This window comes from Squalius cephalus, assembly GCF_949319135.1.
Source record: "Squalius cephalus genome assembly, chromosome: 8".
Classification (NCBI taxonomy): domain Eukaryota; kingdom Metazoa; phylum Chordata; class Actinopteri; order Cypriniformes; family Leuciscidae; genus Squalius; species Squalius cephalus.
This window is the reverse complement of record NC_137129.1, coordinates 3,890,970-3,913,463: the sequence shown is the minus strand read 5'-3', so window position 1 is coordinate 3,913,463 and position 22,494 is coordinate 3,890,970. Positions and strand designations below refer to the sequence as shown.

Genomic DNA, 22,494 nt, shown 5'->3' with positions numbered 1-22,494 from the left:
TAACTAACTAACAAACCAATCTATCTACAGTAGGGGAGAGCGGGGCACAAAGTAACGCTTTTTGACTTTCTCAGTTTGTGTAAATCTACTTATGGTTCAGAGTATTTATTTTTTCCCACATTCATTTCCCACATGTCTAGTACAATTATGTGTTTTTGTTTTATCAATACAGTATATACTTTTTTCTTGATATACCCCGAAAGAATGGAAGTGAAATGTGACAACATGCCCCATAGGTGGGGTGCATTGTAACATGTGCAGGGGCACATTGTAACATGACCATATGACAGCTTAAAATGTTATCTGATCTAATAAAAAAAATGTACAAAACAAACTAAAATATTTTCTAAATAAAATACAATTAAAAAACTTTTTCATATAAAATAATGGCAATTTTTAATAATTAAATATAAACTCATTTTTGAGTTTTGACTACGAACACATGAAAACACAGCTATATAAAATAGTTCAAAACAAATAAATAATTAGTAATTTCTGAACATTGACTCTCAGTCTTTATTCACCTTTTTCTCACGTTTTCTCAATAAAATTAATAAAAGTATAGAATATAATAGCTTATTTCTAATAGGGGCACATTGTAACGCAGTGTTACAACATGCCCCCGCCTGCACAACTGGGATTTAAACCCGGCTAGTGTCTTCTGCTAGTTAGCGAAGCATTAAAGAACTATCTCAACTGTTAAATAACACCTTGGAGATTAAAGTAATATCAGATTTGTCTTATTTTAAATAAACACAAAAAATAGAGATGAAAAATTAACTTAAGTAAGAAATTTACTTTTGCTATGGTTTAATAAATGTCTATGGATATCTTCCAAAAAATAAATAATTTTGGCGGATTTTTTTTCTCTATATAGTGTTGATATGGCAACTAGTAAATACACAAAGTTTCGTCATCCAAGCATGTGCGGAAGTATTTAAAACAAGCGTGTTACAACTAACCCCGCGTTAGGTTGTGCCCCGCGCTCCCCTATCTATCTATCTATCTATCCATCCATCCATCCATCCATCCATCCATCCATCCATCCTACTTGTTACTACTATAGAAAATAGACAAGCAAAAGGATTTCCCCAAGAGGTCAAGGTCTAGGGTGGGGTAATAAATGCAGTAGAGAAGGATGTTGATCTATCTATCTATCTATCTATCTATCTATCTATCTATCTATCTATCTATCTATCTATCTATCTATCTATCTATCTATCTATCTATCTATCTATCTATCTATCTATCTATCTATCTATCTATCTATCTATCCATCCATCCATCCATCCATCCATTCATCCTACTTGTTACTACTATAGAAAATAGACAAGCAAAAGGATTTCCCCAAGAGGTCAAGGTCTAGGGTGGGGTAATACATGCAGTACAGAAGGATGTTGAGCTTTATTTAACAGACCCGGTCATTTAAAGGGCATCAATAGATTAATACTGTTACATTCTGCTGCTGTGTTGTACCTGTGTATTCCAGATGGAAGCCGGCTGCTGACACACTGATGTCTGACACAAAGTTCAGGTAGAGGTTGTTAGACGTGCTATTCAGGAGCTGAGGAATGGTGGTTCCTGATAAAGGAGAAACTGCGTTATGAATGTTGAAGATTAAGAAAAGCTGTGATTCTTTAACTTCTGCACAGTCAAAATCACACCAGCTGGGGTTGAAATAAAAAACAGATAAGGTGGATTACCAAGCAAAGACGTTTAGAGCATACGGGAAGGGTGGCCTAAGACCACATAAGACTCTTATTAATGGGAACATCTTTAAAGTTCATGCTGTGAAGAAAAGTTGTGGTACACCTGTTAACATTTGTCTTTTGACACGGCAGCCTCACTGTTTTAAATACTTCCTGCTGTACAGTTCAACTATGAGGTCAACTTCTCAGCTGCTGGAAACATCTAAATTACTGCTCCCGCAGCGCAGCCATGAAAGCCTTCCCTGTCCCTGAAAGCAAGATAAAGTCACCATTCCCAACAGGACACTCTAAACCAATGTTTCCCATCCTCCAGGAATAGCCCAGAAACACTGTTACAAACACTGTGTCTTCATGACAAGAAGAGCATTGAGCCATCAGGGCTCTGCAATGACAAGCTGTTAGCATCAGTACACTTCTTCTGGCCGCTCGGTTAACAAACAAATGAAGTGCTGAGTGTCGAGGTGCAGAACCCATTACACGTGCTGCCAAACACAGCAATTCATTAGCTAGCCAAAAACAGCACTGAGCCTGAAACCTGAGCCTCCTCCAAGTTTGCTGGCTTCAAAAATTACAAACAATTTTTCAAGGTGTGACTCAATTAATGATATCAAGTTCTGGTGAGCAATCTCCGACGTTTTTGACTCGCTTAATTTAGTCCTAAATCGTAAGTCGCTTTGGACAAAAGCGTCTGCTAAATGACTAAATGTAAATGTTTTTATTTGAAATAATTTTTTTGTAAAGACTAAGAGCAAAGATTATTTTGTTTGGAAGGAGGCATTAAACCACTCCTAATGTAATATTGCTGTAATATGAATTACACAAGCTTATAAAATGACTCTAGTCAGGAATACTTCATTCTGATTGGTCAATCGTGGCTTTTAGCGGTGAGGTATTTCTGAATGATGATCATTGCATGCAGCATATCCAACTTTATTTCTTACGATTACAAAAATGAACTATCTACAGCAACAGTAGTAAAGTGTCCAGTCTATAGTATGTTTATTTTCCATATTTTCAAAACCCAAATTGGGGATTGCATAGAATTACAGCTTATATTTTAAAATAAAAAGATAAACTATTTTGTTTACCTGCATGGCATGTGACCATTGATTAACTTAAAAAAAACGTGAACATGCAAATGTTTTGTTAAATTATTAAAATATTAACTTAAAATCTCATGTGGTGACAGACAAAAAAGTAGACCTACATATACAGTATATACTGACGAGGGTCATTGGAGTGAAAGATCAGCCAGAGATTTCAACTTCCAAAACAGGAAAAAGCTACCCTGGAAATCCAGAGTTCTCGCGAGAGCACAAGTTGAATTTGCTCAGCGAGTTTACTCTGGCGTCGAGTAATAATGCTCATTAAATATACCCTTGTATCCGAGCTGCACCAATCACATCGGGTTATCTGATATAGGCGGGCCAGAGGCGAGATGACGACAGCGCTGTGACGTCGAAGTCATTAGTAAACATTGCAAGATGGCTACGGATGAACACCAGTTGTTTGAAACGGCTTTGGCCGCTACAATGAACGAGTTAGTCTTGGCTTTTTATCTAAAAGAGGAACAGAAGACGCCGCTCGAATCCTTCCTTTGCAAGAAGGACATTTTTGCTGTTTTGCCGACCGGATACGGCAAGAGTCTAATCTACCAGTTATCTCCGCTGGTAGCTAAGCGTATGAGGCTTGTTGTGATTGGTCGTAGTGTTATCCAATTGCGTGCAGTGAGATTTTCAAATGCATCCTTGGTGCCGCCCCTCGAGCTGGCTGATTTTCATTAGTCGATGCCAGACCATTAATCTTTCAGATTTAGGTCTGGATTTCCAGGCTAGGAAAAAGCATGTACTTCTCCAGTAGTTAAACTCTCACCTGAATAGCTGCCCAGTCTGGGTGCATTGTTGTCTGCGCCATCATAGAAATCCAGAGAATCCCAGTTATGTTCTGTGGCAAAACTCACAACTTGGATCTGATTTATAAAGAAAGTAAATACATGAGCAAGAAGTGGTAGATAAAAAGCACAAAGACAGTCAATAAAGTACAGAACTCCTTTCTATCTATCTATCTATCTATCTATCTATCTATCTATCTATCTATCTATCTATCTATCTATCTATCTATCTATCTATCTATCTATCTATCTATCTATCTATCTATCTATCTATCTATCTATCTTTTACATTGCCACAAAATAAAAATAAATTCTGTTTATTTGAACTTTTATATTTTGAGAAAAGGTTTCCATAAATATTGATAATAAGAAATATTTCTTGAGCAGCAAATCATTATATTAGAATGATTTCTGAAGGATCATGTGACACTGAAGACTGGAGTAATGATGCTGAAAATTCATCACAGAAAATAAATGACATTTTACAATATATTCACATAGAAAACAGTTATTTCCAGTGTAGACAGCGTCACTGATTATAATGAAAGTGATTTTTGGGGATTTGTTGTATTTGGATGAGTTGCGACATATATCAACAAAATCACTACATTTGCAAAAAAAAAACAGGCAAGGTGAAGAAACAGACTGTCACTGAAGTTTGTAGAACTGTACTCCCCATCATTTCTAAATTAAACATTGCCTTATGCATAATTAACTAGACATTAAGAATTCCCTTTATTGTAGTTTAAACTTTTCGATCACTGACGCTTCTTGTCTGAAACATTTAATTTGAGGAACTTCAAACAAGCTCCTCCACTCACTTGTATTCCAGCTCCCTCAGGAACAGACACCTTCCACACACAGTTGAGGTTGTTATCGTAGGGTTCCGGGTAACCCGGGGACAAAATGGTCCCCTTACGCATCGCCAGGATCCCTCCACAAGGCACTGTGAAGACGAATCAAAAGACAGGAAAGTGTGTTAGAAAAAGCATTAACTTTCAGTGCTGTGTAAATGGATGGAATTCATCAACCTTGGTACAAAAGAGAAGCAACTTTTGATGAGTAATCAAAGCCAACTTGGCTGTATAATTGCTCACGACTAGGCCTTGATGCTTTCCTGCCTTTAAAAATATACTTGCTTTTTATAAATAGATACTGAGTAGGTGTTCCTATGATTCTGTAATCAGCATCCAACTAGGTTTTACATTTAGTTCAACAAAAAAAAAAACTTAACACAAAAAAACTTGAATGAAATGAAAAATGCTACACAGATATTGGCTTGGAGCAATGGAAAAGGTAATGGGATTATAAGATACAGAAGATATATTGCATATGATTTCTCAGCCCACTTTTTAAAGAGGACCTATTTTGCCCTTTTACAAAGTCTTGATTTTGTTTTTAGGCTCTACTAGAATAGGGTTGCATGCTTGAATGCTCAAAAAAAACATTATTTCCCCCCTATTTTACATTATTGCAGCTCCTCTCTTCACAGTGTGTCAGTAACGCTCTGTTTAGTTCCTGTCTCTATGAAGCCCCTCCTTCTGAAAAGCACACTGTGCTCTGATTGGTCGGCTGGATCAGTGTGTTGTGATTGGTCAAGCGCTTCGAGTGTGTTTGGGAAATACCCGCCCCTTACCATAACCACCAGTTTCAACACACTACTAACTAACTCAACCAGGCCCTGCCACTTTATTCCGCATATGAATTATTTAAATGAGGAATATTTGCTCCCGGAAGAAAACTTAAGACTACAATGGAGGCGTTTCAGGGAGTTCAGAAACAGTGACACTGATATAGAGAATAACTCGTGGAGGGAATTTGCACTTTGTAACTTTGCAGAGCATTTTCATGCTCAAACAGCAACATTATACACTAAAGAAAGTTGAAGATGTAAAAAAGCATAAAAAGCAGAGGTCCTCTTTAAAGGTAGAAGTGTCTATCGGTGCGGTGTCAATTGTCCTTAAGAAAGTCAGTCATACAGGTTTGGAATGACATAAGGATACGTAGTGTAAATTATGACAGAATTTTTAGTTTTGGGTGAACCATTTCTTTGTTACGTTCTCCTAATTGCTGCATTTTACACTCTAAATTTCATTTTCACTGCACTTAAAAAGCTCCTACAGGAGAAGCCGGATAAGCAGTTTTCTCCTGTTTGCTGGAGCAGATCTAGAAGCCACTGAGTGGATCTGTCAATAACAAAGCACAGGCTGCTATCTGACTCTGGCAGGGCAGAACTGTCTTTGTTATCCTATGCTTAGGTAAGATGCTATCTGTCAAGGACAAGCGTATAATCTAGAGGTCAAAGCCAATCACTTTGTTTAAACAGGTACGAGTGGGTAGGGACATCCTGATTGATGCAGAAAGAGAGCGGGATGGATAGCGAGGAGAAACAGGGAGGCCGGATATGGAGCAGGGCTCAATATATCTGTGTCAGATTCTTCAATTATTAACCAAATTCACTTCCCTGCAACTTTGGGGTCATTCATTTTTAAGCAGTGATATATAGAATACAGCATGCGCTCAGGTAATCATGTGAAATATCACAGATCTCTGACCTTTTCCACAGAGATGAGCAGGGAAACAAAACAAGGTGTGAAACGATAAAGCAGAGGCCTGTCATGAGCAACATTACAGTATTCTCATATTTTGTCAGCGTTTGTAACATATAGGTGTACCTCCGCTTGGGAGGGAAAAAATATAATGAAATATATATATTTTTCTTACTAAAGTAACATCAACAGTGAGACCAGCTGGAGTAATGATGCTGAAAATTCAGCTTTGCATCACAGAAATAAATTCTATTTTAAAGTATATTAAAATAGAAAACCATTATTTTAAATTGTAATAATATTTCACGATTTTTTTCTGTATTTTTGATCAAATAAATGCAGCCTTGATGAGCATGAGAGACTTTAAAATAGTAATGTTTACAAAATGTTGACCGGTACTCTGTGTGTGTGTGTGTGTGTGTGTGTGTGTGTGTGTGTGTGTGTGTGTGTGTGTGTGTGTGTGTGTGTGTGTGTGTGTGTAATGTGTGTGTGTATATATATATATATATATATATATATATACATATATATATACACATACACACACATATACAGTATGTGTATATACACACAAACACAGTAATATATATACAGTACTGTGCAAAAGTCTTAGGCATGTTCATATCCCCCCCCCCACCCCCACCCCCACCCCCAACAACAGCCGGTCTGACATCAGCCGGTATGATCTGATCTCACCATCATCGAGTCCGTCTGTGATTACATGAAGAAACAGAAGAAACTGAGACAGACTAAATCCAGAAGAACTGCGGGAATGTCTCCGAGACGCTTGAAGAAACCTTCCTGCAAAGCTACAGTACTGTGAAAAATGCTTTCAAAAATAAAATCACAAATTGAATTTATTTATGATTTAACTTCTATTAACTAATTCAAATCAATACATGGTGTAACAACCCTTTGCGTTTAAAACGGCTTTTGTCCAGGTACACTTGCGCATAGTTTTTCAGGTAGCTTTGCAGGAAGGTTTCTTCAGCATCTCGGAGACGTTCCCGCAGGTCTTCTGGATTTAGTCTGTCTCAGTTTCTTCTGTTTCTTCATGTAATCACAGACGGACTCGATGAGGGTGAGATCAGATCAGACCGGCTGTTGTCAGACTCCTTGTGCATACACAAATCTCACTGGATTATTACAATTAATGGCAAAAAGAATGTTTGGAAATGTAAACTGATATTTCCTACTGACACACTACAGCAAAAAGATAGAAATAACTGACTTAAAACCTTTTTGGGGGGGGGGGGGGGGGGGGGGGGGGTTATTAACATACCTAAGACTTTTGCACAGTACTGTATACACACACATATACTATATATATTTGTATATATATATATATATATATATATATACATACATACATACTATACATATTTATATATATATACTGACTTCTGAACACACAGCTCTTGCTGTCTTTCAGCCTAAATATGACAGGAAAAACATAATAGTCAAATGTGTAGCAGAAAATCCATAGTAAAACAGAAAGAGAGATTGACAGACACAATTAGGAGGCTTGTTAAAATCAGACGTCTTACTCTGCTAAACACCTCTCTAAAACTAAACAGCTGAAGAGTGTCTGCTTGTATCATGATATTTGACCTCAGCGTGTTTCCCTGTGCTAACTCAAACAAAATCTGCCTAATTAACTCTGATACTCCCGGCCACATTCTGCACAGCTTTACTTCAGCTTGTGTTTTGCTTCGCTGCGATGTATCATTCAGCTAACTATGCTTGGTTACACAACCTGTGAAGACAAAAGGCCACATCGATTGTGCATCACTGATGAGGTTTGAACTTACCGACGCAAGTGGGCAACGTGTCGTTCCACTGAGCCAGAGCATCAGGGACGGTCTCGCAGTGAATGGCAGAGGAGCCGTGGAGTGTGTAGCCTGGGTTACACTCGAACATCACTGACGCACCCACGGCGAAGTTGTTGCCGATGCGCTTGCCGAAGCGAGGCTCTGGAACAGAATTGCACTGCGTGGCGCTGGTCCTTGGTACAGCTGAGACAGGATCATACAAGAGAGAGTTTAACTTCGCAAAGGAGTGTCTTTGTGTTTCTATTGGGGTGTAACGGTACACGTATTCCTACCAAAACGCTCGGTTCGGTGTACAGAGTTGTTTTAATCACTGCACATGCTGAACTTTGTGTGCGCAACAATTTCAAACTCTGAGTTTCCCTCTGGGATGGGACGATATGGTTTATATTGATATATGCTGATGTTGCAAACACATCTGAAAAATAATGAAGGCCTCATTCATAGTGCACGACTGAAGTTGTCTTAATCATGACACATGCTTTATATGAAGCATTTCAATCTAAACCATAAACCTACATGGCTTGCCCTACTGTCAGATGCATACACTCTAAAAAATGCTGTTTTAACACAATTTTGGGTCAAATATGGATAAACCCAAATGTTGGGTTAAAAATTGAATTTAAAAATGTAACCCAGCCATTGGGTTTGTCCATATTTGACCCAAAGTTGGGTTGAAACAACCCAGCATTTTTTAGAGTGTCCTTACCTGTGAATGTTAAAAATTCATGCAAGTATTTCTATTCCACTGTTAATCTTGACAGCAAACTAGTCTATGTTTAACTTCCAAGTGCCATGGAGCGTAATAATTCGAACCTATTTTAACCAAGCGTGCCGCACAAGCCCTGAAAAGTGAAGCCAAAACGTCTCGATTGCCCCCCGGTGACTGGTCCTAGTATAGGTCATAAGCCCCGCCTCCCCGTGTTATTCAACGGGACGTGAGACCAACTAAACAATTAAATACACTTCAAATATCTTTTTTCCAAAGGTGGTTTCTTTCATTTGCTGTCGTTTTTATCACGCTGATGTAAGTTCAAGTGTCTGTTTCAAAAATAAGTTGGTTTTTAGTTAGTTACGTGATGCGGTGGTGTAACGTCATGATTGACAGCTGTGATTGACAGGTTCTCTGAGCGAAGTAGTCACTTGAAGCACCAACGGACATTTTTTTCGGGATCTTCTGAGGACTAAGTAGATTGTATTTACTTTATTTTAACAAGCCTCTTGTCGTACTGCAATCAAGTTTTAAAAAAGTGTGCAGAATGCACTTTCCCTGCGAGAGTGAGGGCGGAGCGTTGATTTCGTGGCTTTACTTCCTGCTCACTACTGCGCAGGTCTGGTCCCGAGATCGCTACTGCGCAGACTCAAGTTCCAATATGTCAGCGCCATATCGGGACTCTGGCGGCTTCAGTTCTCATCAATGGAAGAGAGCGAAGGGGCATTGTCCATATTTTTTTACAGTCTATGATTTTAACCAACATATTTTGCTTTTTGCATGAAAACTGTAAGCCCTTCAAATCTCTTCTCTCAATTACAACATTGTTTTTCAGCAATATTGACAGCCTTTTTTTTAAAGACAGACATGGTTTGTTCAGTAAACCAGTGTTTGAACCACTGCCGTACCGAAAACATCCCGAACCATCGTTTTTTGTGTACCGTTACACCCCCAATGAAAGGGCCTTAACTGTGGCAGAAATACTTATTATCAAAAACAAACAAACGTGTATCTGAAAGAGAAAGACATTTATTCAATCTACATATATTTCTTTTAAAAAGGCTGTTTTTGAAACTATCTTCCAGTAAGTGGAAGAAACACAACTTGAAAATGTCAGGCCTTGACCTGCTAACTAATTCTGGATTCTACCGGTTTCCTGCACTTGTAGATATGTAGATAACATTGTAGGTATCTTGTTAAATGCCAATTGAAATCACAAATCAAACAGAGATATAAAACCAGGCATCTGAAATGCCAAATAAAACTCCTCAATCTAAAAGTGGAGAATATAATGATTCATCTGGAACAGACTAGGTTTTGAACTTGTTATTCTTAAAACTTAGAAGAGGAGTCCGTTTGATTGACTCCCAAAGTACCAAAATAAAGACGTGTGGGAGAAATGCTTTAGAACAAACCGTTCTTTACATTTCAAGGATCTTTAAAGATATTAAAACAATGTGAAGCTATTTAAAGCTTCATACAAAGATTTGAAACATTTGCTGAGGTAAGTAGCATGTCTACCACTAAAATGATTAAATGGGAATAAAAACTAAAACTAAAACTGAAATGAAAATAAATTATACCTAAATAGCGATATTTAAAAAATGAACTAAAGTTTATGATTGTATGTTTTGAAAAGTACATATCAAATACTGACTAGTGTTATAGGAAGTAACAAAAATATTTTCAATAGTCTGGATGTTGTATAAATACAATAAATATACATATTTTTCTTGATAGAGCTGAAAACTGACCTTGGTAAACAAAATGAAAGCCTTTGGCAGTTTCTGGTCCAACTGTAGTAAACTTGATAGTTATTTGATTTCCCGTACTCAAGGGCAACGACTCCCCTGGAAAACAGACACAGAGTAAATATATTTCAAAATTGCATTTCGGAGATCTGTATCATTTTTGCTTCTTTAGGCTTCAAAAGACTTCTGATAGAGAAGTATATCTGCAGAGGGGAAATGTCTCTTTTTATGCTGAACTCCCATGTGGCTGTTCAATCAAATGACAATAACCACCTTCCAGAGTAAAAAGCCACTGACGGATCCATTTACTACAGGACGCTCCAACACAAATTATGAGATAAACACACAATTTACTCCGCCTCATCACATTCACACCAGAGTGACAGCTATTTTATATTCTTCTATCTTCTTCTATTAACCACATCTTTGTTTAGTATTGTTCTGAGTGTAGTCAGTGCAGTTCAACTCAATGCAGTCCAAAAGCACAGAAAATAACAGCATCACATCACACATTTTACATGCACCACGCATTCAGTTTTGAGGTGCATTGATTGTTTGAGCTTTACCTGAGTGAGACCCAGAGAGAGAAGACAGCAGAGAGGACTGTTGCGTTGGCCCATCGTAAATGTCCACAACATCATTCAGTGACGTCTGGAACAGGACAAACTGTCCAAATAGAACTGAGGGGGAGACAAAAACAGGCAAAGTGTCAAAATGTTCAAAATTTTTTTTATACATTCTTGATTACTGACCAACAAAATGTCCATTTTGTCGAGTATCCTTGCAAGCACAGTCTTACATGAGTTAAATGAAGTCTTAAATAAACATTGTGAGTTGTGAGAAAATGTTATGTGTGTCAGATCCACGTCATGTGCGGCAGGTCTTAAAGTGACAGCAGCCTAATAAACCTGCAGTTGTGATGTCTGTCATTAAAGCAACACCAAAACACTTTTTATCTTCGGTCCCCCTACAGGTTGGAAGCGGAATTGTCCATTACGCCGCCCGCAGCCTACTGTCGCACGCACGCTCGCTGTTTATCCAGGAATGAACGATGTCCACAGACAAGGTAAAGTATGTTGCATGATTTTATGAAAGTATGATGTATTGCAACATCAGAAACGAAGAAAAACATAATAATGACATTGCTTGCTATTTTTTGCTATTGTAACGCTTGCCGCAAAGCAATTCAAATTTGTAGTTTCTTATGTGTCATTCAAACTACAGAAATGCTACTTGATCTGGCAAACTTGCATAGTGCGGTTATAGCGGATAGAAGGTCGCAAAGCGAATGCAGAAGTGCCGTTCACCCTGTTGTGACTCGATAAACCACTGAAATGATTTTGGACACATTATTTTAAGGTACAAAATAATCTTTGGTGTTGCTTTAAGGTTAATCAAAGAACAAAAGAAAAAGAGAAAATCATCCACTGCTCTTGGCTGAATAACAGCTTTAATAAGAATGAATTTATATTTAATTCACAATTTATGCAATATTTGATAACTACTTGATTTCTGTATGTATCCTGTTAGACCTACCTGAAAATCTTAAAACACTGTTTACAAGGTCACATGGGCCAAAAACAATGAAAACAATAATGTTTTGTGCATTTTGACAGGGCAAGGAAGAATCTGAACCGGCCACTAGAAAAAATTGAGCCCTGATATATTGAAGGGCAGGTAAATGTGACATTTATTATAATGGGTTAAGTTCCTTTATATTAAAAGTTGTTATATTTTTAAAAGCTTAATAAATGTTTAAGTTGATAGCTTTTAATTACACTGTAATGCTGAATGGCTATTATTAACGGCTATTAAAAATAGCTAAAAAATTGCTAAAATTGCTATAAAATTAAACTAAAATGATCATGGAAATAAATAAATAAATAAATAAATAAAATAAAAAACTTGTAGATTAACTTGTAGCATTTGAAGTGATTTATTGTTTTATTTTACATTTATTAAGTGAAAATATAGTTTTTTTTTTTACATTGACCGTTTATCGACCATAATGCACACTAACCAAAGTGACCTCTCGACTGTTGAGAATCTTACAAGCAGCAAATGTGTCATGAAAGGTTTTCTGCCTGTATTACTCATTTACTTCACACACATTTAGATTCCCATGTAGAAGCCACTATAGTCAAGTCAAGTCAAGTCAGAAGTCACCTTTATTTATATAGTGCTTTTTACAATACAGATTGTATCAAAGCAGCTTCACATTGATAACTTGAAAATAATACAACGAAGTTTGTTTCTAGAAGAAAATTGCATCACAGTCCAGCTTAAGTAAGGCAGATCAATAATATTGCTGAATATTAAATGTCCCCAACTAAGCAAGCCAAAAGCCAAAGCAACAGTGTCAAGGAACTCCATCAAGGTGACAGTCAGCAATAGTACTTGAACATGCGAATGCATTACGCAGAATCACGTTTCTTCAACAAATCTGTGCATTTTAGCCCAGCGAGAGCTTATGTTTATTTCAAACATCTCCGGGTATCATGAGTGCCACTGTGCATTGGTTTCGTCCTCCACTGGCTTCACTTGTTACAGTCTCATCTGCCGTCCAATGCTTTGATGTTTCCACCATTAGGAGAAAATCATTAGTATGCTACTCATCACCATTGCATCAAATCCCTACCCTATATCTTAAGGATTAGAGAAGATTAAACAAAACATTGTACGACGAACAAAACTTATGGAAAAAGTTGTACTCTACTGACCTCATTGGGATCTCTCTTTTGCTGCCATGTTTAAAGTAATTGAAAAAAGGCTTTAAACATAGAAGCCAAGCATCAAAATGCAGTTCTCAAGAGTGGATGAAATTAGCTCTGGTCTGTAAAGTCATGATATTAATGGACAGATTCTTCTGCTCGAAGGGCTCAGACTACATCCTTAACCGTGTCTTTGAAATCTGGCAGAGATTCCAGTGATTCAGCAGAACTGTAGGATCGATGGAGAGCTTCATGTGCTCAGCATCGCCACTGTGTGATTAAACAGTTCTCTGCTCGGCAATACAAGCGTGTAATCAAACTCTTGCAGAAACCAATTTTGAAAAAATGATTTATTTGTCTTTTGAGGTAAACAAAGAGCTTGATTAGCTGGACCTGATTGGCTTTATTGGCATTGCATGCGGCGGCACCTGCTGCAAAGTTCTGGACAACAAATGACATTTCACCGGTTTGAGTCCACTGAATCACAGACTGAACTAATTGAAATAATTTACTACACTTCCATGTCTGTCATTTATGAATGACTTCTTTAAAAAACTGATAAATAAAGCTGATAAAGTATTTCTATAAGCGGTTTAATTCATAACATTTAATTAAAATAAAAAATGAATTAAAACAAAATGAATTAATCACAACTAAATCCATAAAATGATCTATATATGAAGTGCCTGACGGAACCCTTTAAAGTTCTATTTAGAACTAGGGACGCTCCGATACGAACGTTTTGGCAGACACAATAACTTGAAAGCTGATAACTGATACATTGCCCAATAAATCTAAATCCAAATTTGCATATAATTTTTGAGAGCACACAATTATACTGATGTTCTCACCATAATTTGATGTAGCCTATATGACAGTGTCACAGTGTCTGGTTTGTGTATTCCTGGTCTCCACTAGAGGTCCTCTTCCCCACGGTGTCATCCACATATTGAACTGCATTCCCCACAATTCCTTGTCTGCACTCATCACTATTAATTGTGCCCAGCTGTTCCCCATCATGATTGTTAGTTCTGTGTGTATTTATACCCTGTCTGTTTCAGTGTTTGTTACGGAGTCCTTGTTGAATGTCACGTCACTTCTGTAGTCTCTTGCTTGCCTGTTCTTGTTTGTGTTTCTTGTTTATGGACTGTTTATTTGGATTTTGACCCCTGCCTGGATGACTACGATTTTGGATTACATTTAAATAAACATACTGCTATTGGATCTTCCTGATTCCCGTGTGTGTTCGTGACAGAAGGACTCCGTCACACCTAGATCCAGCGGTATGTGTTCCAACTTCTCCTCCCCAGCCCCCGAGCGGGAGAGGAGAGATATGTTTGAAGGAACCCGCCTAGTCATCTTTCGTGGGACCCGGGGAGGTCGCAGAGGAGGTGGGCGAGTGGAAGTCCAACACCACTCTTCACCATGGCCCCCCTTCGATCCTGAGCAGGTGAGAGGCAGATCTGAGCCACCATCTCGCCGTCACGGACGGAGAAGGGGGAAGAAACTCACGTCGGCCCAGCCCAGAGAATGCATCGCCGCTGCCCAGCCCAGAGAATGCATCGCCGCTGCCCAGCCCAGAGAATGCATCGCCGCTGCCCAGCCCAGAGAATGCATCGCCGCTGCCCAGCCCAGAGAATGCATCGCCGCTGCCCAGCCCAGAGAATGCATCGCCGCTGCCCAGCCCAGAGAATGCATCGCCGCTGCCCAGCCCAGAGAATGCCTCGCCGCTGCCCAGCCCAGAGAATGCATCGCCGCTGCACAGCCCAGAGAATGCATCGCCGCTGCCCAGCCCAGAGAATGCATCGCCGCTGCCCAGCCCAGAGAATGCATCGCTGCTGCCCAGCCCAGAGTTCCATCCACCATTAACTCCGTCCAGACCTGAACCGGCACCTCACCATCGAAGACGGCGGAGGAGGAGGAGGAACTCCGGCCTCCCCAATGTCCCGGAGGATTCCGTTGCGGAGCAGCCAGAGACTGTTCACGTCACGTCTGTCCAGTCAGAGACTGTTCACGTCACGTCTGCCCAGTCAGAGACTGTTCCAGTCACGTCTGCCCAGTCAGAGACTATTCATGTCAAGTCTGCCGAGCCGGTGTCTTCGGACAGGATGGCCGCCGCCGAGGGTGTTCCCGTCACATCTGCTGAGCCTGTGTCTTCGGACAAGATGGTCACCGTTGAACCTGTTCACGTTACGCCTGTCGAGCCTGTGTCTTCGGACAAGATGGCCGCCGCCGAGAGTGTTCCCGTCACGTCTGCCAAGCCTATGTCTTCGGACAAGATGGCCACCACTGAACCTGTTCACGTTACGCCTGTCGAGCCTGTGTCTTCGGACAAGATGGCCGCCGCCGAGAGTGTTCCCGTCACGTCTGCCAAGCCTATGTCTTCGGACAAGATGGCCACCACTGAACCTGTTCACGTTACGCCTGTCGAGCCTGTGTCTTCGGACAAGATGGCCGCCGCCGAGAGTGTTCCCGTCACGTCTGCCAAGCCTATGTCTTCGGACAAGATGGCCACCACTGAACCTGTTCACGTTACGCCTGTCGAGCCTGTGTCTTCGGACAAGATGGCCGCCGCCGAGAGTGTTCCCGTCACGTCTGCCAAGCCTATGTCTTCGGACAAGATGGCCACCACTGAACCTGTTCACGTTACGCCTGTCGAGCCTGTGTCTTCGGACAAGAAGGTCACTACCAAGACTGGGTCTTCGGACAAGATGGCTGCCGTCGAGCCTGTGTCTGAGCCGGTGGTGTCTGTTCCTGAGCCGGTAATGTCTGTTCCTGTTCCTGAGTCGGAGCCAGTGTCTGTTCCTGAGCCAGAGCCAGTGTATGTCCCGGATCCCGTGTCTGTCCCTGAGTCGGAGCCCGTGTCTGTTCCTGAGCCTGAGCCCTCAGTGACCGCGACACTGGCCATTATGGCCACAGCCATGTGGTGTGTGTGGGCTACACACACACTTGAGCCGGTGGTGTCTGTTCCTGAGCCGGTGGTGTCTGTTCCTGAGCCGGTGATGTCCGTTCCTGTTCCTGAGTCGGAGCCAGTGTATGTCCCGGAGCCCGTGTCTGTCCTTGAGTCGGAGCCCGTGTCTGTCCCTGAGCCGGAGCCCGTGTCTGTCCCTGAGCCGGAGCCCGTGTCTGTCCCTGAGCCGGGGCCAGTGTCTGTTCCTGAACAGGAGCCAGTGTCTGTTCCAGTGTCTGTTCCAGTGTCTGTTCCAGTGTCTGTTCCTGTGTCTGTTCCAGTGTCTGTTCCAGTGTCTGTTCCAGTGTCTGTTCCAGTGCCTGAGCCGGTGGTGCCTATTCCAGTGCCTGAGCCGGTGGTGCCAGTTCCAGGGCCTGAGCCGGTGGTGCCAGTCCCAGTGCCTGAGCCGGTGGTGTTTGTTCCAGTGCCTGAGCCGGTGGTGTTGGTTCCAGTTCCTGCGCCCTGGCCGCCCGAGGGGTCTTCACCGCCCTGGCCGCCCGAGGGGTCTTCACCGCCTTGGCCGCCCGAGGGGTCTTCTCCGCCCTGGCCGCCCGAGGGGTTTTCACCGCCCTGGCCGCCCGAGGGGTCTTCACCGCCGTGGCCGCCCGAGGGGTCTTCACCGCCGTGGCCACCCGAGGGGTCTTCACCACCCTGGTCGCCCGAGGGAAAGTCTCCGCACTGGCCACCCGAAGGGACAGTCTCCGCCCTGGCCGCCCGAGGGACAGTCTCCGCCCTGGCCACCCGAGGGAGAGTCTCCGCCCTGGCCGCCAGATGAACTGTCGTCTTCGCCCTGGCCGCCAGATGAACTGTCGTCTTCGCCCTGGCCGCCAGATGAACTGTCGTCTTCGCCCTGGCCGCCAGATGAACTGTCGTCTTCGCCCTGGCCGCCAGATGAACTGTCGTCTTCGCCCTGGCCGCCAGATGAACTGTCACTCCCTGTTCCCGTTTCCCTCCATGGACCTGGCCCCCCATCCCTCCCCCTGATCCTCCACCGGTCCACCTCCCGCCTGGACTCTTGTTTTGGTTTTTTTTGTCTTGGAGCGTCTGGTAGCCGCTCCGTAGAGTGGGGGTTATGTCACAGTGTCTGGTTTGTGTATTCCTGGTCTCCACTAGAGGTCCTCTTCCCCACGGTGTCATCCACATATTGAACTGCATTCCCCACAATTCCTTGTCTGCACTCATCACTATTAATTGTGCCCAGCTGTTCCCCATCATGATTGTTAGTTCTGTGTGTATTTATACCCTGTCTGTTTCAGTGTTTGTTACGGAGTCCTTGTTGAATGTCACGTCACTTCTGTAGTCTCTTGCTTGCCTGTTCTTGTTTGTGTTTCTTGTTTATGGACTGTTTATTTGGATTTTGACCCCTGCCTGGATGACTACGATTTTGGATTACATTTAAATAAACATACTGCTATTGGATCTTCCTGATTCCCGTGTGTGTTCGTGACAGACAGACTAGCGCTGCACATGTTGCATTTAATTGTTTTGTCTTTTTTTAAGTGATTCCAATCATATTTCAAGCAATTCAAAGCCATCATGTTGAACAGTGCGCATCTGAAGTGTCTCAGCTGAAGGAAATAATCGGGATCGATAACGATAACATTAAAAATGAACATAAATCGGTCGATACCGATAAGGTGGCTGATATCAGAGGTGGACAGTAACAAAGTACATTTACTTGAGTACTGTACTTAAGTACACTTTTTAAGTATCTGTACTTTACTTGAGTATTATTTTTTTCTGGAAACTTTTTACTTTAACTTCACTACATTTGAAAGACAAATATCGTACTTTTTACTCCGCTACAATTCTGTCAAGGTCCTTGAGTAGAAAGTAACATCAGTCAGTGGATGATTTTGGTTGCAGGGGTTGCATTTTGGTTGGAAATGAAAGTTCTGATTGAGATCAGAACCCAACGTCAGATTGACGTTGGATATTGATTGAAAATAAAAGTCGGGTTGACGTCAGAACCCGACTGATGTTGGTTTCTGACGTCAACCCGATTTGCATTTTCAACCACAATACAACGTCTGTCCAGCGTTGGAGATCAACGTCAATCTGACATTGAATTCTGAAATAAAACTGATTTTCATTTTCAGCGTTGGGTATGGTCTTCTAAATGTGAATTTTGTCACTTTTTTTGGAGCACACTAGCTTATAGATAACAGTAAGGCTAACATATTCATACTAAAAGCCAAAAAACTTTAAATAGGGCAGTATTTGAGGGAACAGCCATTTGGGTGTCCGAAACCATTGTGGACGTTATTGAGTGCACTTATTCAATCTCACATTCAATCCCACTACTGGAACTGTGTTCTAGAAATAAATGTGATATTGATATGAGGGTAGGTATGCAGGCATAGATTCAGAGGCATACGGTACTTTAAGTATTACATACAACAATGCAACAATAATAAAACAATGCATTGACATTTACTTTTTACTTTTGATACTTAAGTATTTTTAAAAACGAGTACTTCTGTACTTTTACTTAAGTAAAAATAGGTCTTTACAACTTTTACATGTAACGGAGTAATATTTGACCAGTAGTATCTGTACTTTCACTCAAGTAAGTTGTGTACTTCGTCCACCTCTGGCTGATATATCATGCATTCCTATTCAGAACATTTTCTTGTAAAGGCCAATTCACACTGCAATGACCAACGCCGACAGTCACCAGATTACAGCATACGCTTCTCAGACATCCCGAAACCTGATTCAACATGTTCAATCAGCATAAAAGAACTAGCGTTGTGTTGTCGCCTCGCGTCTCGGCCAAAAAGCTGTGGTTGAACACACCAACGGGACTACATGCGACTGTCGGCTAACATGTACGTTCTGCACAGGGTCCGACTAGTGCCGAAGCGTGGAACACACTGCAAAAACTCAACGACTATCAGGCCGCTGACCGTCGGCTTGGTGTGTTCGGGCCTTCGGAGTGAACCACAGATAGATGACAGCGGCCTGTGTAGGAAGTACGCAGCCTTCGACATTTGGAGCCTAGCTATAGTGCGGATTGTGGGCACTTATGAAATCAGGCTGTTATTGAAAGTGGCTGCAAACTCTGGAAAATGAATCATGCCTCATCAAGTCTGTTGCCAGCTTGCGTGCAGGGAGTAGACGTGTCCCCTATGCCTTTGATAAGAACAATAGAAGCGAAGATAGTGGCGGTCCTCAATCCATTATTCTTGAGTTTCCCATCTCCAAGGCTTTAGCGATGCCAAGACAATTACCACTTCATGTCAGAAAACAATCCTGCGGCCGCTAAGGTTTCGCTCGCATGCACCAAACAAAATGGGGCAATGAGAGAAAACAAATCAATTTGGAAGGGGAAAAATGATACAGTTTATTTATTCATTTATTTTAGAATGTGAATCTCAACAAAAGACGGATCCATTTACGCATGTTTTTACGCACCTATTAATAATGCACAAGGCTTAAGTAGTACATGTTGTAATCATACTCAACCCATTATAATTACATTAGGCCGGGGGTCACTCAGGGAAAGTTTGAAAGATGAAGACAGGGTGACGTCCTCATCAGGGACTGCTTTTGTAAAGTGAAGCTGAGAGAAACTGGACTTAAAATGCACTGTTTTGGGACAACAAAATGTAGACTAAATGTATTGATGTAATATTCATGGAACATCAAAATGTAATGTCAAATGTATCAAAAAGCATTTAAACAGCAGAACTCAAAATAAGTATATAAATAATAAAATGCATGTCAAGTGTATTTGAGAACTACACAGTTGCACTAAAGTGCATTTTAGTAAAAGTGCTGTTCAAAATAAGTATTATTAATGTGTTTCAGATGTCAGACCTTACAAAATGACATACTTAAGTGAGATATATGTGCATATAGGAGGAAGGAAACTAAATTTACAGACGACAGAGGGTTGGTTCATGAGTCAGAGTTTAGTAATTCCTGACACACACTGTAGCTCATCCTCAGCTTCTTGATGCCATTCCTTACACTTTCCTTTTGTTTCCCAGTAGCCCTTTTTTGAGAAGTGCCAATTGAAGCTGGATGTGTGCATGACATGAGCAGCGCTTGGACTGAAGCAAAGATCTGTGCATCCCTGTGACACATGACAGGGAACAAAATAAAAGAATACATACGTATATATATATATTTTGATTAAGATTAAAAGAGAGAACGCACAAATCAATATTCACAGCTCTGATGGTTTACACATTCCTCCAGCCGTCCTCTCACAAATGGAAAATTAATTGGGCAGATTTCTATTTATAGTATTGGCACTTTCCACTAATAGGCTACACTTCGTGTCCCATCGCTCACTTTAAAAGCATTAGATGCAAAGGCAAAATCCCATTTTGTGTTGTGAAAACTGTTAGATGCACAACCTTTCAAAAGCCTGGGGTCAATACGACTTTCACAAAAAACCTTTATCGCAAATAAATGCTTTCATTTCATCAAAGCAGCACAATCATGCAGCACAACTTCGTTCAACATTGATAATAATCAGAAATGCAGCAAATCATCTTAGAATGATTTCTGAAGGATCATGTGACACTGAAGACTGGAGTGATGATGCTGAAAAGTCAGCTTTGATCACAGGAATTACATTTTAAAGTATATTCACATAGAAAACAGTTATTTTAAATTGTTATAATTTTTCACAATGTTACTGTTTTTACTGTATTTAAAAAAAAACAAAAAACATTAAATAGTCTTACCCTTCCCAAACTTTTGAATTAGTATATAATATTATATCATTATAGTATTGTATGAAAGGGTAACTCTCGCCAAAATGCAACCTAGGCTCTTTTTGTTAATCTACCCGAGTCAAACTTTCGTTTAAAAGCATAATTAGAATGGAAACGCCACTTTTAAGTTTGACCGTATTTTCGTTTTAGGTTAAATGCCTTGTGAATGGGAGTGAATGGGGCACGACTATGATATCATCAAAAATCACTATTTTTAAAACACTAAGAAGGCTCGACACAACATGAAACTTTGCTGGAAGTATCACCAGAGGCTCTACACATGAACTCGGGCGTTGAGAACATTGTATGTGTACAGAGTTTACTAAAAAGAAAGATTTTGAACAACTCACTGTTGCTGTGTCCGCCGGCATTTTGACAGTCAAAAATAGTCGATCTCCGAATGCGAATGAACTGACTCTGAATTTAAGTATTGTGTCTTATATGAGCATCCTTTTTCAAATACGAGGTCAATATTGATTTTCACTAACGACAAAACAACAAATTATCCATTCACTCCCATTCACAAGGTATTTAACCTAAAACGAAAATACGGTCAAACTTAAAAGTGGCGTTTCCATTCTAATTATGCTTTTAAATGAAAGTTTGCCTCAGGTAGATTAACAAAAAGACCCTAGGTTGCATTTGGGCATGGGCGAGAGTTACCCTTTAATATAAAATTTTGCAGCATTATAGCTTTTTGTTGTTCTTTGAAAAATATGTTTTATATTTACTTTATAAATGTTGACAATTTAATTTTCTAAATCAACATGCTCTTTTCACTGAACATTTGTGTAGAAATAATAATAATAATAATAAACATTTAGGAGTTTCAGGCTCTATTTTGTACCCTATTCACAGAAAGTGCCTTTTTACTAAGTCTTCACGCGCTCATGTAAGGCTGAAGCATGTCCGTATGTTGTGAGAATAAGTATGAAGCATCACTCATATGTAGATAGTTTCGCTCTTTTAGAAAGGCTTTTGGCTTTAATTCACAGTTTCTTTCTCCACTGCAGAAGATTGGCCTTTTCCATACATCCTCGTACGCTTAACACACTCTGACAGATGCTTACCGGCTGCTATGGAAATGAGGCCTGTGATTAATTCACACCTTTTCCCTCTTTTCTCATGACTTACACAATTCAGAAATAAAAAATAGCTTTGTGGTTCCCTGTCTCTCCATCTCTGGAGCTCGACTTGATCACCAATTCAATTTGGTCTTTGAAAGAAACAGAAGTGAATGGGGAGGGAACACACCTTTCCTTCTCCCCGTGATAACTCAGGTGGAGAGAGCCATGATTTCAATTTACTTCCATTAGCATAATCTGCAAAGCACGCTGGGATACCAGTCCTGCAGTGTTCTTGCAGTTAGAGCAAAATAAAAATTCCCCTTGATAGAAAAACCCCGTTGTGCTGAAAAGAAAAGCAACAGCAAAATACTTTAAAAGCAACTCTATTTAATATTTATACCAATGCTCTGGTATTAATTCACCTATAAAACAAAAACATATCTTTCCTTCTTCTGTGGAACACAAAAGGTGATATTTTGAATAACGTCTCAGTGTTTTTCTCTATACAATGAAAGTCAGTTGGTCTAAAATGACCCCAACCATCAGTGCTGTAAGTGTATTATCGAACCAGTTTGGTTTGATTTATTTTGTGTGT

General features: G+C 40.6%; 1 protein-coding gene across 5 annotated transcripts in view; it reads right to left on the bottom strand.

The window, feature by feature from the left end:
* csmd3b (CUB and Sushi multiple domains 3b) overlaps positions 1–22,494 on the bottom strand; it is a 457,418-nt gene that overhangs the window by 95,113 nt on the left and 339,811 nt on the right. For all 5 annotated transcript variants that reach the window (XM_079879070.1, XM_079879071.1, XM_079879072.1 and 2 more), the window contains 6 exons: positions 11,008–11,121; positions 10,445–10,540; positions 7,961–8,164; positions 4,422–4,546; positions 3,582–3,678; positions 1,477–1,581 (listed from right to left, as the gene is read on the bottom strand). In XM_079879070.1, coding sequence (XP_079735196.1) covers positions 1,477–1,581; positions 3,582–3,678; positions 4,422–4,546; positions 7,961–8,164; positions 10,445–10,540; positions 11,008–11,121 — 741 coding nt within the window. The remainder of the gene's footprint in view (positions 1–1,476; positions 1,582–3,581; positions 3,679–4,421; positions 4,547–7,960; positions 8,165–10,444; positions 10,541–11,007; positions 11,122–22,494) is intronic.